General features: G+C 47.2%; 3 protein-coding genes across 3 annotated transcripts in view; 2 read left to right on the forward strand and 1 right to left on the reverse strand.

Annotated features, from left to right (window-relative positions):
- The first annotated feature begins 3,599 nt into the window (after positions 1–3,599).
- LOC119361894 (rhomboid-like protein 19) lies at positions 3,600–6,498 on the forward strand. Its single transcript, XM_037627059.1, has 8 exons — positions 3,600–3,827; positions 4,199–4,317; positions 4,414–4,474; positions 4,789–4,955; positions 5,248–5,362; positions 5,500–5,702; positions 5,837–5,947; positions 6,085–6,498. Exons 1-8 carry the CDS (start codon positions 3,741–3,743, stop codon positions 6,173–6,175), a joined length of 954 nt encoding a protein of 317 aa, XP_037482956.1. The 5' UTR covers positions 3,600–3,740; the 3' UTR covers positions 6,176–6,498.
- A 1,871-nt stretch (positions 6,499–8,369) lies between these two features.
- LOC119361895 (eukaryotic translation initiation factor 3 subunit M-like) lies at positions 8,370–11,375 on the forward strand. The gene is made up of 9 exons (XM_037627060.1): positions 8,370–8,737; positions 8,808–8,952; positions 9,054–9,266; positions 9,391–9,535; positions 10,115–10,265; positions 10,343–10,452; positions 10,528–10,625; positions 10,715–10,784; positions 10,961–11,375. Exons 1-9 carry the CDS (start codon positions 8,509–8,511, stop codon positions 11,048–11,050), a joined length of 1,251 nt encoding a protein of 416 aa, XP_037482957.1. The 5' UTR covers positions 8,370–8,508; the 3' UTR covers positions 11,051–11,375.
- A 924-nt stretch (positions 11,376–12,299) lies between these two features.
- Positions 12,300–14,923, reverse strand: part of LOC119360287 (probable glucuronosyltransferase Os04g0103100) — a 3,863-nt gene continuing 1,239 nt past the window's right edge. The window contains exons 2-5 of the mRNA XM_037625991.1: positions 14,503–14,918; positions 13,855–14,104; positions 13,279–13,498; positions 12,300–12,582 (exon numbers count right to left, since the gene is read on the reverse strand). Of these exons, the coding sequence (XP_037481888.1) occupies positions 13,328–13,498; positions 13,855–14,104; positions 14,503–14,918 (837 nt within the window). The 3' untranslated portion in view covers positions 12,300–12,582; positions 13,279–13,327. The remainder of the gene's footprint in view (positions 12,583–13,278; positions 13,499–13,854; positions 14,105–14,502; positions 14,919–14,923) is intronic.

Genomic DNA, 14,923 nt, shown 5'->3' on the forward strand with positions numbered 1-14,923 from the left:
ATGTTATGGTCTATGTATTCGCACATGTATTATGATTTTCGGATAACACAATTATAGCATGAATAATAGACAATTATTATGAACAAGGAAATATAATAATAATCATTTTATTATTGCCTCTAGGGCATATTTCCAACAGCCCGGGCGCGTCCACCTGACAAGCCCAACCCACCACCGACCCCACGGATGTCCCCACAAAAAAACCATCAACCTCGTCGGTCTGAAACCCTACCTCACTCACTCTCCTCTCTTGCTACGTCCTCTCCTTTCCCCTCATCGATTCCGATCGAGTCTGGCGCAATGTCAAGCTCCAGCAGCCGCTCCAACGACGAGATGGATTCGGAGAATGAGCTTGCCCTCCGCATCGCCTTGGAGCGGTCCAAGGTGGAGACCAGGGGCAGCTCCGAATTTGCAGCCGCGGCTTCCCCGTCGGCACATCTCGGACGCCGGCGCTGGCCCATCCCGGCCCATGGGCAGCTCCGACAGGCGGCCAACGCAAGCACCTCCCCTACGCCGTCCCCTCGCCCCGCCAGTTGTTGCTTCCCCATGTCGTCCCCTTGCCCTATCGGCTGCTGCTTCCCCTCGTGGGCAGCGGTGGGTGCTTGTGCCCACCCCGTCGGCTCGGATGCGCACACTAGAGTCGGAGGTGCGCCGCCCGCCGCGAGAGGCGGTGGGCAAGGGAGAGGGAGGCTGTGGAGAGCTCTGTCTGCCGTCGGTTTGGGTTACCGGTGGAGCCCGACGAGGACAAGCGGCTCCTTGCGTGGGTCTACCGCCGATCGCTTACGACGGCTCTGGCGGAAGAACGCCAAGGCTCTTCGGCTTGCCATCAAGGAGTCCGAGCGGGAGGCGTTGGAGAAGGCAAAGAAGGCGCCTCGGCTGGCCAAGCTTAGGCGCCAGCAGGACTAGCCTGTCCAGCGCCTCAAGGGCCTCGACATCGTCTACTCCTCCTCCTCCGACCACGGCTCCTCCTTCGACGAATCGGACGAACCCCCACCAGCCGCCGACGGGTACAGCTACGCCAGCGACCAGAAGGGAAAGGGCCGACCCAGAAGTGGTGAATTTGATTTTAATTTCAAGTTTTAGATGTAGTATAAAGTTGTTTGTCGTTTATGTGAACTTTGGTGGATCTTTGCGTGAACTATTGTGCTATTTCTATGTCCGGAGCTGATCGACATAGTTTCATCGACGTTGCATGATATACAATGGATATAGGGGTTCGGATATGAGAGACACGGATGTGGACGACGCGAATTGAGGAGTGCCCGGTCACTGTCCGCAGGCGTTTGTGGGCCCGAATTTGCCAAGTCCGGCTGTAGATGGGCTGCTATGGGAATGTGGCCGTCAGAAAATTAGAAGAAAAATAAATAAGAAAGTTATTTTGTCCTTCATAGGAACACCACTGTTGCATTGGTGTCAGGCAGCACAGAGTAGTTGTTAGCCATGTGAAAATAAACTAATTAACCATCAGCTCCCTGTTGTTTTCCCGCCAGCGACAGGCAGGCGAGCCATCAATTTCTTCTCCTCCCTTTTGTTTCTGGCAACACATACCTTTTCAATGTTCTTCCTAATTTCCCCATATGAGTGGGTACTACATATATTCTACCTTTTCCTCACTTCCACAAAACACTTATTTATTTTGGCTTAATGTGATGCATTTGTCTGCCATCGTACAAAAATCTTTTGTTTGCGGAGAACTGAACTGCTAGTTGAGAAGGAACCACATCCTGCCATGTAGTAGTGGGTTTTCAAACAAAGTCATAGGAAATGATGCTTTTTTGGTGGGACGCATGCTTCATCAAAAACAGGTGTGTGGAAAAAGTGTGCACGGTTAGGATCGGGAAAGCAACCTATGCCCAACTCTCACTGGACGTCTTTCCATCCATGCTTAGTTACCCAATTTTTAAAGTTGTACTCCATTTTTCTTAATTTGCGTGTGCATTTACTCTAGTATTTCAGCTCACGTTATTATTGTGTTTTGTGTTGGTAGATGATCTAAATGTGAAACACACTTGTCTTTCTTTGCCCACAAATTTACACCATTAGGTGATTTTTTTCCCCATTAGATCTATCATGGTGAAAGTTTCATAATAAAACTTTTAGAATAACTATGTACTCACGTTCCAGTACAAAATATAACTATCGGAGTTGCTCATTAAGACCGTGCAAAATCTGAAACGTCATTTATTGGAACGGGAAAGTAGGTATACTAGGGTTCAAAATTTCGGTACGAGACATATTTAGGTGCTCACCTAACTTCTCAAAACTTCAGAAATTTTTGAACCATGATTAGTCCCTAACAACGCGTAAGATCTTCCACAATAATTGTTCTAGTCCTCAACGTCATTATCCTCGAATGTACTCCAAAAAATATATGTGAAAAATGGCACCCACCGAAATTTCAACAAAAAAAATAGACCGTGATTACTACTTGACAAAGCGTAAGACTGACTAGATGACACAAATGAAAAAAAAGGAGAAAAAAAGTGAGAGGCGAGGAAAAGCTACAAACTATGCAACTCATCACTTAGTAAGCATTAAAATTGTGTCGTAGGAAGACACATAAACACACATGGAAACAAATACCAAGAAAATCATGTAAAGTGGTCAAACACAACTATAACGCTCCAGATAGCATGCAAGTACCTGAGCTATAACTGCAGATCATGGGAAATGTTTTGAACAAGCATTCTTTTGTAGTTTGACTGTCTATGAATTTTGAATTGGGGAACACTTCTAGCTGAATCAAGCGAGCACAAGAGCGGGAGTCATCGGATGAAGATGAACCGGATATTTTAACTTGTCTTCACCAGTTACGATAAGGACGACGACTATGACTAGGTGGCCCCTCATTATGCAACTCCCTGATCTCTAACATCCCTGAGTATAACTGTAACAATGATCATGATGTAACCGATGAACTTCCAACTATGAGGGTGAAGTATACCGTCGATGCCTCTTGTTGAACTATATCATGAGTCTTCCACGTCATTCATGGCAAGTCGATAACCACCACCATCAACAATGATGATTCCATATGTGTTTTCGTCGATGACTACCTACACATTGACGCCCCCCCCCCCCTAGACCTACAACATCCCTGCCTTCGGTGTGACTTGACCGCCTACTGTCAGAACGATAGTTCCTCTAATATACTCGCCATTACCGGCCATGGCATCGTCTTCCCCGCTTCGCGCATGGATCCAGATACGGCAGAGGGGCTTTATCCTCCACGGGTAGCCACCTCCTGTATCGTTCACCGCCAGCAAACCGATCCTACCGTGGCCGCCACATGTGGGGGTGTTCATCGAAACGCAAGATTTCATATAGTTAAACCGTATTTCCTTCTTTTGGAGTAGTTTAACGGTGTTTCCGAGGCTCATTTGAACCAAACACTCATCCACACCAATTCGGATTCCAACACCCAAACACAACTTGACGTAGACAATGTGATTCACCGGTTGACTTTTGGTGGCAAAGGTAAGCGAGGTTAACGCGATTAAACGCCACAATTAAGAAAGAAGCGTGTGTGCGCTCGGTGAGTAATTACTGGCGTTGGGTGGTCGGAAGGCGACGGGCAACCGGCGAGGTAGGCAGTGAGCCAGCAGCCCCCTCCGCTTACCCGAGCTGAGGCTTTGACCCCCAACAACCTCCTCCCCCCTCCCTCGTGCGCCTCTACTAAACCGAGCAGTCGGCAAGCCGAGGCAGCAGGGGAGGGAGATCTGACTGACGACGAGGCAGGGATGATGGAGAGCCAGCCGCTGCAGGCCGCCACGGCCGAGCCCCACGGCGCCGGAGCCGCGGACGACCAGGCCGGAGCCCCCGCCGTCGTAAGCTCCCTTCTTTCCCCTCTGCCGCCACCTCTTGCTTCGCCTGCCTGCTCGGCGCGTGGGATGGGATGGAAGAATTCAGCTTGCTCGCCCGCCGGCCTTGCCCGGGGGGCTGGATCCAGGCGGCTGGCGGTGGCCGGATCTCGCCGTGCCGGCGGGAGATCTGGCGGGCCGCCCCGCCATTTCCGGCAAGTTGGTTTCTTTTTCTTGCGAGATCTGAGGGGGCGGTCCTGGGATCTCGCCGCGTTGACCGGCGGGGGGGCTCGATCTGGCGCCTCGCCGGCAGCTCATTGCGTCTCTGGCTGCTCAGATCTGCGTCTGTTTTTGTCGGTGATGCTTACGGGTGATGCTTTTTGTCGGCGCGCGTGCAGGTTCCCGGGAAGGAGTTCACGCGGACCTGCAAGGGCCTCGTCGTCGTGCTCATCGGCGGCTACGTGCTGCTCCAGCTCCTCCCCTCCTCCCTCAACTACCTCGCCATCATCCCCGCCAAGTGCGTAAAATTCTGAATGGATTGCGTATCTGAATTTTGTTGGCTTGAAACTGTGAGCTGAATTTCATCTCTAATAGTTTGTTTTGTGTCTTCCAGGACAATTCCCTTCGTATGGACCGTCTTCACAGCCGGTTACATTGAGCAAGTCCTTCCAGGGGTGAGTTAACTAGCTAGATCTCTCGCCAATCATATTCAATTTACTACTCCATCATGGCCATGAAATGGAAACTTACAACAACTCGGCTAGCTGTGCGACTACATTCCAAATAAAGAACCATTGTATCGAAAGCATCCGTCAGTCATCACTTTCGAAAAGCACAATTCAGAACCACTTTCGAAAAGCACAATTCAGAACCACTTTGGAAAAGCACAATTCAGAACAAGATACCAGTATCTCGAAAGTTAGACTAGGCAGCCTTTGTGTGTTCTATGCGTTATGTTAACCGCTTTTATTTTATTTTGTTTTTCTAGGCTATTGGCAGTTCCCTTGGTCTTCTCTTCTGCGGGAAGGATATCGAACCAGTCTGGGGCCGCAAGGAGTTCTTGAAGTTCATTATCTTGATCAACTCCATCTGCGGCATCCTTGCGTTCTGCATTGCTGTCGCACTGTACTATGTCACCGGGAAAGAGAGCTTCCTGTAAGTTTTAAGCCATCAATCTTTTATTATGTAGTACCCTGCAAAAAAAAATTCTTTCATTATGTAGTGCATGTTGCTTATTTCCATTTAGAATACATAGACATAGCGGCTCCATTTGTGCGCTTATTACCCTTCTATTGGATAATTTTTCTTTTATGTACTTGGATCACTGCGGTACTATGATTGTTTGGGCTTACATACTATTGTCTCTGAAAATGGCGTGACGCTGCTGGCTCAAATATTGCACATTACAACCACCAGCTAGCTAACCTTGCTATCTCATGCTGTGCAGTGTAACGCCACTTTCTGGCTTCCATGGCGCCCTTGCCGGCTTTCTGGTTGGCCTGAAGCAGCTCCTGCCAAACCTTGAGCTCCCCATGTGCTTTTTCTGGAAAATTAAGGCCAAGGTACATTGATAGACTACTAGTACAGTACAATTTCTATGGCTGTAATTGTATTGTTTCATACTTCTTCCGCCGACAAGTTATAAGTTTGTTAATGTGGAGTTCTCTGTCTCTTTGTGCCTTCCTTGCTGCTGCTGCAGTGGATGCCATTCTTTGTCATGTGCTTCTCAACTATCATGGCCTTCATTGTGCCGGATTCAATCAACTTCCTGCCGACTTTGTTGTCTGGGATGTACGTCAGCTGGCTTTACCTGAGATACTTCCAGAAGAACCCACTGACAGGGCTTAAGGGCGACCCAAGCGATGACTTCTCCTTCCCCAGCTTGTTCCCAGATGCCATGCGGTAATTTCGAATTCCATTATACTCCCTCCGTCCCAAAATAAGGGGGACAGACGGAGTACTACACTAGCAAAGTCTGTCCCATTGACCACCCAGCTTCTCAACTAATTAATCTTTACTGTGTGTGATTCTTGCAGGCCAGTCACAGACCCAGTTGCTAATCTGTTCGACCGGATGTTGTGTGCGAGGTCCAAGCCTTCGGAAATTGCCCTCCCAGTCACCGATCCTACTAAGGCATCGAGAAGAAGGTACAGTTCACACGCAAAACACAGTACACATGAGTCCACAAAATGCTAGTACAGCGAAGCTGAAAACTCGAAATCATGAGTTCTCGGGAAACATTTTATCGTTCCAAAGCTCACCAGCTCAACTCTCACCATTGCAGGGAGCGCGGCGAGAGGGTTCTCGAGGAAAGGATGGCCGCGGATCATCACGCGGCTGACGCCGAAGCCCCAGCTCACTCCGCGGAAGACTAAGAATCCCCCCCTGTGCTACGTCGTCGTAGTGGCCACGGTCGCATGCCTCCGTGCTTTGTAACTCCTCGGATTTGTGTTCCGGGGAGCATATTCATTTTTACAGTGGACCGATGATATGATATTACTTTACTGCCCCTTTTTCTGTTCCCTTGTTTTGAGAATATAGGTTGGTTAAATTGTGTTGTAGTTCCTGATTACAGTGAGAAAAGAAGAAAAAGGGTGGCATCCCCTTGCCCCAGATGTTGTAATGTAGAAAGAGAATGACTTGTCAGTAACAATGTGAAGTATTTTTTTTCAAGTGAACTGTGATTTCAGTCAAACAATAATAGCTTGGATGGACATGCAGTAAACTACTCCCTCCGTTCCTAAATGTAAGTCTTTGTAGAGATTCCACTATGAACCATATACGGATGTATATAGATGCATATTAAGAGTAGATTTATTCATTTTCCTCCGTATGTAGTCCACCTAGTGGAATCTCTACAAAGACTTATATTTAGGAACGGAGGGAGTAGATGTGTTTGTGATCCTGCCCAAAGTATTCGGATCAAATTGGTCTATACAATCAATTATCCTTGCGAATTTATGTGTGATCTGACCTGAAGGCATAGAGATAAGATTAGAAAGTAGTAATGCAGATTATGAAGAAGAGTATATACTAAATCCATAACTACAGCCACATTAAAACGCCACAAATTTTATGCAGATCGATTTTTATGACTTATATTCTGCTCATAGTATCAAAAGCTGATTTTTTTTTGAGGGGTAAAAAGTATCAAAAGCTGATGGTCAAAGGAAAAAAAATGCAGCTGAGCCCACGAATGAATAATAGTCCATCGCAGTGCTGAACATTTCCAATTTTTAAACTAAAATGTCCGAGTTTTTTGTGTGCTTGTAAATTAATGTGGAAAAGTATGAGTATTGCGCACGACCTAGAAAACAGGTTAGTGCTTAAAACTTTGATATTCAGGAGCCACAAAAAATTGTAATTCTTTTCAAGGTACAAAAATGTTCTTTGCTCGAATTAAAATTCAAAAGCACGTGGACAACGAGCACATGTTATATGAGTGATCTTTTTGTGACTTTTTTTTCTCATTTTAATTTTCTTTATGAGTTTTGTTGTTCATTTTGATTCCTAGGGCTATTTTGCCGGACAGGAACTACGGTCCCTGGCTTTATATACACCCTGTATGAAGAAAAAAAATACTATTAATTAAATAAAAAAATAAAAAAATGAAAATATATTTGAAATAAACTTGGCCTTCTCTTGTACTTGTAAAAACCCGTTGAGTTTAGTGCAAAAAACAAAAAAAAGTCTGCCAAAATAGTATGCATAGTGACTTGTAATAGCAGCACTTTTTGGTTTTTCCTGAGGTCAACAGCGATTTTTAATCATGAAAATTTATATACTAGTGCAAAAGAAAGTCAGGTTTGTTCTAAAAACACTTCTAAAGTGGTTTGATTTCTTCTTAAACTTTCTCCCCATGCCAGGCATATATACACATAGGAACCAAAGGACAATTCCCCCGTCCCGCCACTCTATAAAGCTGAAAGAGGGGAGATAACAATGGTTTGGCGTACAAAAGATAGTGCAACATCCAAATCATGCACGTTTTCATGTTGATACACGACGATGAAAAGAGCAGAATGCAACATTTTAAAAGCCGATTGAATGAAGGCGGGAAATGTTAACTAGTAGTAAAGAAGAGCTCAACAATGATGACTTTGGCCTCTGTTAGTTAGCGTATATAAAGTATACCAGGTGTCGCCTCTAGCGGAAAAAACACAATTAGAGCGGGTAAGTCATGCCGAGGTCAATGTGAGGGGGGTAGTTTTAGAAGCGAAGTCACACACTACTTTTGACCCTGGCACGAAGTGGGTTGTTATTATTCTCGATAAAGGACATCGAGCCATGCCATTGATGGTCTTGATGGGGGCGTGCTGGCGCTCGTATGCTGAATTGCGTTGTTTATCTTTGAAAATACCTAAATTGTAAAGACGGTCACTAAGCTGTTTGACATTTCGTATGAACTGTCTTGCAAATTATTCCAAAAATTCAAACAATTAAGATAAAAAGGTGCTAGAATTTCTTTTTTATAGATGAGAAAAAATAATTGTTTTGGATGAGACGGACCATCTGTCATAGTTGGACTCAAGGCCTAGGCGAGTAGACATCTACTGACCTGTGGGCCCGAGGCGTCGGGTGTTAGGGTTTCCTCGTCCTCCTCTCTCTGTCGCCTCCCAATCCCAATCCCCTCCTCTCTCCCTCCCCCACTCCGGCGGCGGCGCACCCTAGCGAGCGCGGAAGAGAGAAGGAAGCGAATCCGACGACCATGGCGACGATCGTCAACACCACGGAGGAGGAGCCGACGCTGGCGGTGGTGCGCTCCACGGCGCAGCTCGCCTGGGCCGACGCGGGCGCCGAGGTCGCCGACCCGGAGGTGGCCCGCCTCTGCGCCGAGGCGCAGCAGCACGCCCTCGCCGGCCGCTGGCTCGACATGGCCTCCCTCATGCTCGCCAACGCCGACCTCCTCCTCCTCGCCCCCACCGCCCCCGACAAAGGTCAGTCAGTCCGCCTCCGTCCGCTCCTCGCCGACTCGCGCCTTGCTTTACCCCGCGTCGCTCTGTGCAGCCGCAGATCTCGAGTGCGTCCTCACCGTCATCTGCAACCTCGTCACCAAGGCCGAGTCCGAGGACGAGGCCCTCGAGATCGCCAGGCTCATCTGCGCCAAGCTCGCCCACCAGCCCGGCGACAAGCCCACGCTGCGCATCAAAGTGTAAGAGGCGCCGGCGCCGGCGACCCTCTCACCATCCCTGCCTCCCTGCATCGGATTGCCATATAAGTTTCCTGACGATGCCGATGTATTGATACGTGCAGCCTGTTCAGCCTGTACAACCTGCTCCCGAGCCTCTCCGGCAAGGCCTTGGTGTACAGGAAGGCGCTCGAGCTCGCCGCCGCCGGGAAGGCCGCCGACTGCGTCGTCCCCACCTTCAAGAACATCGACGCCTTTGTCGCCTACTGGGGCATCGGCAAGCCGGAGCAGAGGGACCTGTTCCTCGCCGTCACCAGGATTCTCAAGGACCACAAGGGGTGCGGCACGCGTCGCCCTCTGCTTCCAAGTTCCTTGCATTTTTTTTAGCCACTGTATATAAGTAACATGGCAAGATTGTTGTATACTGATGCGATCTGTTCTTGTTATGATGATGATTGTCAGCATGACCAAGGAGTACTTCAAGTTTCTCAACAAGTACCTGGCCACGTTCGATGGGTCGGCTGATGATGCTGATGCAATCGGTGCGGCAAAGGAAGAAGCTGCTGCAGCAATCATTGAGTTCGTCAAGTCATCTGATCTCTATCAGGTACTTTCATCCTTCGGTTCACATCTCTGCCTTAGATCTTGTGTTTGGACGGAAAAAATCTAGTGGGAGACATAATGCACGCTTATGAGTTTGATTCTCTGTGAGTGATGTATCGCTTTCTCCGTACCAGAACATGATATAACATCCTATTCTCCAATCATGTCACCAAATGTGAATTTGGTCATAACAGTCAAATATCACTATATATTAGATATAAGACTATAGCTATCTGCTCGCACAAGCCTGCAAATGTTAATCTTGTCTACCTTAAATATTTCTGGTTACTACCGGACCGTGCCAACATCGTGACAAGATATCCCTTACAACCTTTCTTCTTTTGGTTTGATGGATTACTGCTTCCACAAACTTGTGCCGCTATGCACTGCATTGCCCAATTCCTCTGCTACTGCTTTGTATGGCGTTGTGCCTTGTATGCCAACAGTAGGTTCTGAAATTCTTGAGGGATTTATTTAGCAAGTTTTAACCTTGCAAACTATACATGTGGTTTAATGCCAGTTAAAAACCTAGCACTGGCTGCTTACTTTATATACTGTATTGATGGAAATATACTTATTGCAGTGTGACCTGCTCGATATGCCAGCTGTTGCACAGCTCGAGAAAGATGAGAAGTATCAGCCAGTTTACGAGCTACTGAAGATATTCCTTACTCAGAGGCTCGATTCCTATTTAGCGTTTCAGACTGCTAACTCTAGCTTGCTGCAAGGATATGGTATGTTCTGGTGAACCAATGCTAGCAATTCTACATTGCTTCAACTTTTTGATATCTAATGGTGGGACCATTTGCAGGACTGGTTCATGAGGAGTGCATAACCAAAATGCGCCTGATGTCCCTGCTTGATCTGAGCGGCCATTGTTCTGGGGAAATTCCTTACTCTGCAATTACAAAAGCCCTTGAGGTAATCGGCTTACCTCGCCTTCCTATTGTTCACTTGATTTAATATTATATTGACTTTTTTAATTCTTTTTGTTAGATCAATGATGATGAGGTGGAATATTGGATCGTGAAAGCAATTTCGTCCAAGATTCTGGACTGCAAAGTTGACCAGCTTAATCAACTGGTCATTGTCAGGTATTTCATGTCCACAAGACTTTCTTGGTCCATGTTACAGTGTTACGCTTTCCTTTTTGGTTAATACTTGGTCTGGTATGTAATTTCAGCCGGCATACTGCGAGGGTCTTCGGGATGCCACAATGGCAGAGTCTACGTTCAAAGCTTGGAGTGTGGAGGGTAAGCCTCTTCCTCGTCTTGAATTTCACTGTCGCAAACTAGTTCAGTAAGAAATGCATAGCTCTCCCGTTTCTTGATGAATGTCAGATGTAACTCCTACAGTGACCTAGAGAAGAACTTTTAGCTAGGTGCTTACCTAGCAACTAATACAATTTCCTCTTAAAATTCTGCTACAGGGAAACATTGCAAGTGCTATCAACACAATCCAAGCTAACAAGGTGACTGAAGATGGCGGGCAGGGGATGCAAGGATTGATGATCCGCTGATCGCAGGGAGACCCTAAATTGAGATTATAGCCTGAGAGATTAGACGAGCAATCCTTTTGTATTAGATATCTTGTAATCCGAAACACTTCTACCCCGTGACCATGCTTGGCTAGATCCTGGTTGCAATGGCATGCTAAGCAATCTCATGTCGCATGAATTTTGTGGACAGAAGCCATGCTTGAAGTCAGCACTTACTTCTTGCAAAATCGCGTTTGTTCATACTGGATGCCTGTTTTATCATGATGATTGTTCTTTTCCAAGGTTCGGCTTTGGGGTTATTGAGAATTTGTATCATGTTCATTTTTATCAAGCAGCTGGTGCTTTAGCTGGATGTTGTGTGATGAAATCTAAATGCTGGTTTAGGACCTGACTCTTGTTTCATCGTGTTCTGCGACAATTGTCTCCAAAGGTGTTCTCCATCCTACAACAAATGCTTGAAGCAGCCGTTACTCAGTTACACACATTCCTGATTGTTCATATTGGATGCCTGTAGGATTGTTCAGAATTTGTATCAGGTATGTTTTTATCAAGCAGCTGGTGTTTTAGCTGGATGTCTGTGCTGAAATCTAACAGCCTGTCTGGTAAACACTCGGGCAGAGGAATGGGAGTTTGCACAAGGGTGTTTATGAAGGGATTAGGCATGGGAAGTAGATTTTTACTTCCATTCTCTTGTTTGGCATATGATGGGAGTTGGCGTGGGATAGAACTCTGCTCACGAATTGACAGGGTATCCCCGGGAAGAAACCGGTGGGAACTCTGCTCACGAATTTGCCGGTTTAGAAACTGTTTTTCTCCCCTCGTGTCCTGCAAAAATTTTGTGTTCCAAGCAAGTTGTGTTCTGAGTTCATTCATCCGGTAGAGTGCACACTCAAATAGCTTGAGCAGAGTATCACCAACTTTTTGAGTCTGTCAATAACGGCTCCTTTGATTCAAAGAAATTGATAAGATTTTTTCAATGATTTGAATTCTTATGATCTTTTTTGTACATACATCCACCGTATTGGAATCCTTGGATTTTTTTTATTTTAAGTTTGCTCTTGACTCCTTTTTAGAGGAAAATTTCCATCGACAAACCTCTCGGTACAAATTCGGTTATCCATCAAACACTCTGTGATCTAAATTCCCACGACTTTCAAATCCTATAGGATCTTAGTAGACATTCAACTAAAAATTCTCCTGCGAATCCTGCGAATCAAAGGGCACCTTTAAACCTTTGCACTGAACATCTACCAAGACCATGTGCAACAACTGAAAGATATTCAAATCTTGCATATATATTCCACCTTTTGGCTTTTGCAACTCAACAAATGAATACAAATCGCGACAACATTTACATTTACACGCAGAGAGTTGAGTTGCCCCACCAGTTCTCTCCATCCTACAAAATATTTCTCAAAAGTCGTACTGCGAAAACTACATTGTAGCAACGTCTTGCCAAGAGCCGCCGCCACCGCTGCTCAAAGGTAAGTCAGCCTGGAATGCCTCTGCACCTGTTGAGCCCAATCTTCAAGGCTCAACCGCTATGTAAATGCCTGAAACAAAGCACCAGCAATTGGGTTCAGATAAAGTTCGAAGAGACTTAAGCATAAATCCATTGCAACAACTAAGATACAAACTTGTTCAGAGGCTAGGAAAAAAAAGAACTTATTCCAAGGCGAAAGCGATAGCCGTGATGTACGCTAACAAATGCATAGGCCGGTTCTTGTGAAGTTCGCCTTATTTTTTTTATAATCAACTGATATCAATTTGTGTCATTTAACTACAGTTCGGTAGCGATCTGAACCGCATCCTTCATTATTCAGCGTAATGGATATACATGAAATTATCAGAAGATTATTAAATCGAACCAATCTAGCGTTGCGTGATGCAGAAACATTTCCATGGAAATAATTAATTGTACAGTGACTGAAAGCCAGCGGCACGCACCGTTGTCCCCGTCAACCAAGGACACCCGGCAGATGAAAATTCAAAGGGGTCACAATCAGATGCCAACTAATCTAACATCCGGAGCCCTACCATTGCATACTTTCTGCAATTTCGTGGAGAAAATGTCACTGGAATAAAGAGACAGGACAAACACAACCGAATGACACCCGTGTATTACTCGCTAGCGTCAGGTTGAAGGACACAAAACACACAATAAGTGAGAAGCAACCACGCATCGCAATCCAGAAGCAGAGAGCGAAATTAAGCAGAGTTTGCGAGAGGGGATCGGAAAGCAAACCAACCTGTCAAACGAGTTAGTGCTTTGATGAACAGAGCTGCTGATGACACTATTTATTTCAGAGGGATAATCACATCCAGGTTCGCCGCGGACCGCCACCCCTTGGGATAGACCGGGCTCTCAGATCCAAATGGCACATGCCAGTTCATTACTTGGTAGCAGTCTGCGGGTATGCCCTCCATCTGGCTCTCATCCTCCACTAACTGCTCCACAAACGTGGTTCCCTGCAAAGTAACAAGAAGAATCTCAAGCTGTTAATACCCCATGAAGAAAAACATGGCCAATAAGGTCCAAACAAAGCTTGCAAATGGGATCTCCCATTTGTTTGTTTGATTGATCACCATGTTGTTAGAGGGCTACACACAACTGTTTTTTTTTGTTCTTATTTTGCTCCATCGACGCCTTTTGTTATCTTTCGAATTTCCACGTGTGCGGTTTCGGCATAGCGGTTGGGACAGGACGAAATGCCGATCGATTAAAAGACGAACACGCACACATTATACTAGCCACTATAGTGCTTGATTTGAACATGGCATGTGAAGCTCTCAAGAGGTGCAAAGAGAAGCAAGGAGGGGCTTACTTGGAAGCCCTGCTCCACCGTTTCCGGGTGCCGGATGGAGTTCCAGGCCCGATGGGACCTCAGCCTGGGATCCCAGAGCATGGTGCTGTTGAACGCGAAGCCCGACATGGCGACATGAAACCTCTGGAGCTTGTTGGCACCCCCACTGGTGTGCCACCCAACAACCTGGCTCTGCTTGCACACGGGCCCTTCAAGCACGACGTCGTGGCCGCCCTCGGAGATCGTCGGAACCGGCCATGTGCCGAACCTCCTAAATCAATGACAGCCAGCAGCAAAGTCAACAATGAGTTGGAGCTTCACACATCATCCAGTTTTATCAAGCAGTGCTGGGACATAAGGTTTCAGATTCGTTTGCTTGCCAGGGTAGCAGATACTAACTGCTGTTCCAGGCAAGGAATGTGTGCTAGTACTACTACCGAATCTTGTAAAGAAAGCAGAAATTTTCAATTCGGAGAGCAACTCCATGGAAAAAGTTTTGATGTTTTCAGCTCTAGATGCCAAATTTTGCTTTGCCGTCCTAGAAAGCAAGCATGCATTGGAACTTGGATCTTGATTCTTGAGATGAGTGATAAAAATTGGCCAAAGATTGCACATTTCGTACGCATACGCGGCTGAATCTGAAGGAGGGATGGAGGGGATGGGGGGTACCTGATGTGGCGGAGGCGGTCGAAGAGCGGGAGGGAGTAGACGCCCTCCTCGTCGGCGAAGTAGACGACGCCGTCGAGGCGGTGGTTCTCGACGACCTCGAGGCCGGCGTTGAGCTGGTGCGGGCGGAAGTCGGCGGCGGCGGAGGCGGAGGCGTTGAGGGCGTCGCAGCAGCCGACGTAGCGGTGCATGACGGCGGTGCGGCGCAGCGCGAGGGCGGCCTCCGGGGTGGGCCTGCCGGCCTCGACGACGACCCAGAGCACGGGCGGGCGGACGAGGCGCAGCGTCTGGCCCATCCGGCTGAGGTAGTAGGCCTGCGACGCCCGCGCGCGCGTGGGCGTGATGATGATGAGCAGCTTGTCGCTGGCGTCCCCCTCCTCGCCGCCGCCGGCAGCGGTGGCGGCGTCGTCGGCCAGGTACTGCT

The sequence above is a fragment of the Triticum dicoccoides genome, chromosome 2B, assembly GCF_002162155.2.
Source record: "Triticum dicoccoides isolate Atlit2015 ecotype Zavitan chromosome 2B, WEW_v2.0, whole genome shotgun sequence".
Classification (NCBI taxonomy): Eukaryota; Viridiplantae; Streptophyta; class Magnoliopsida; order Poales; family Poaceae; genus Triticum; species Triticum dicoccoides.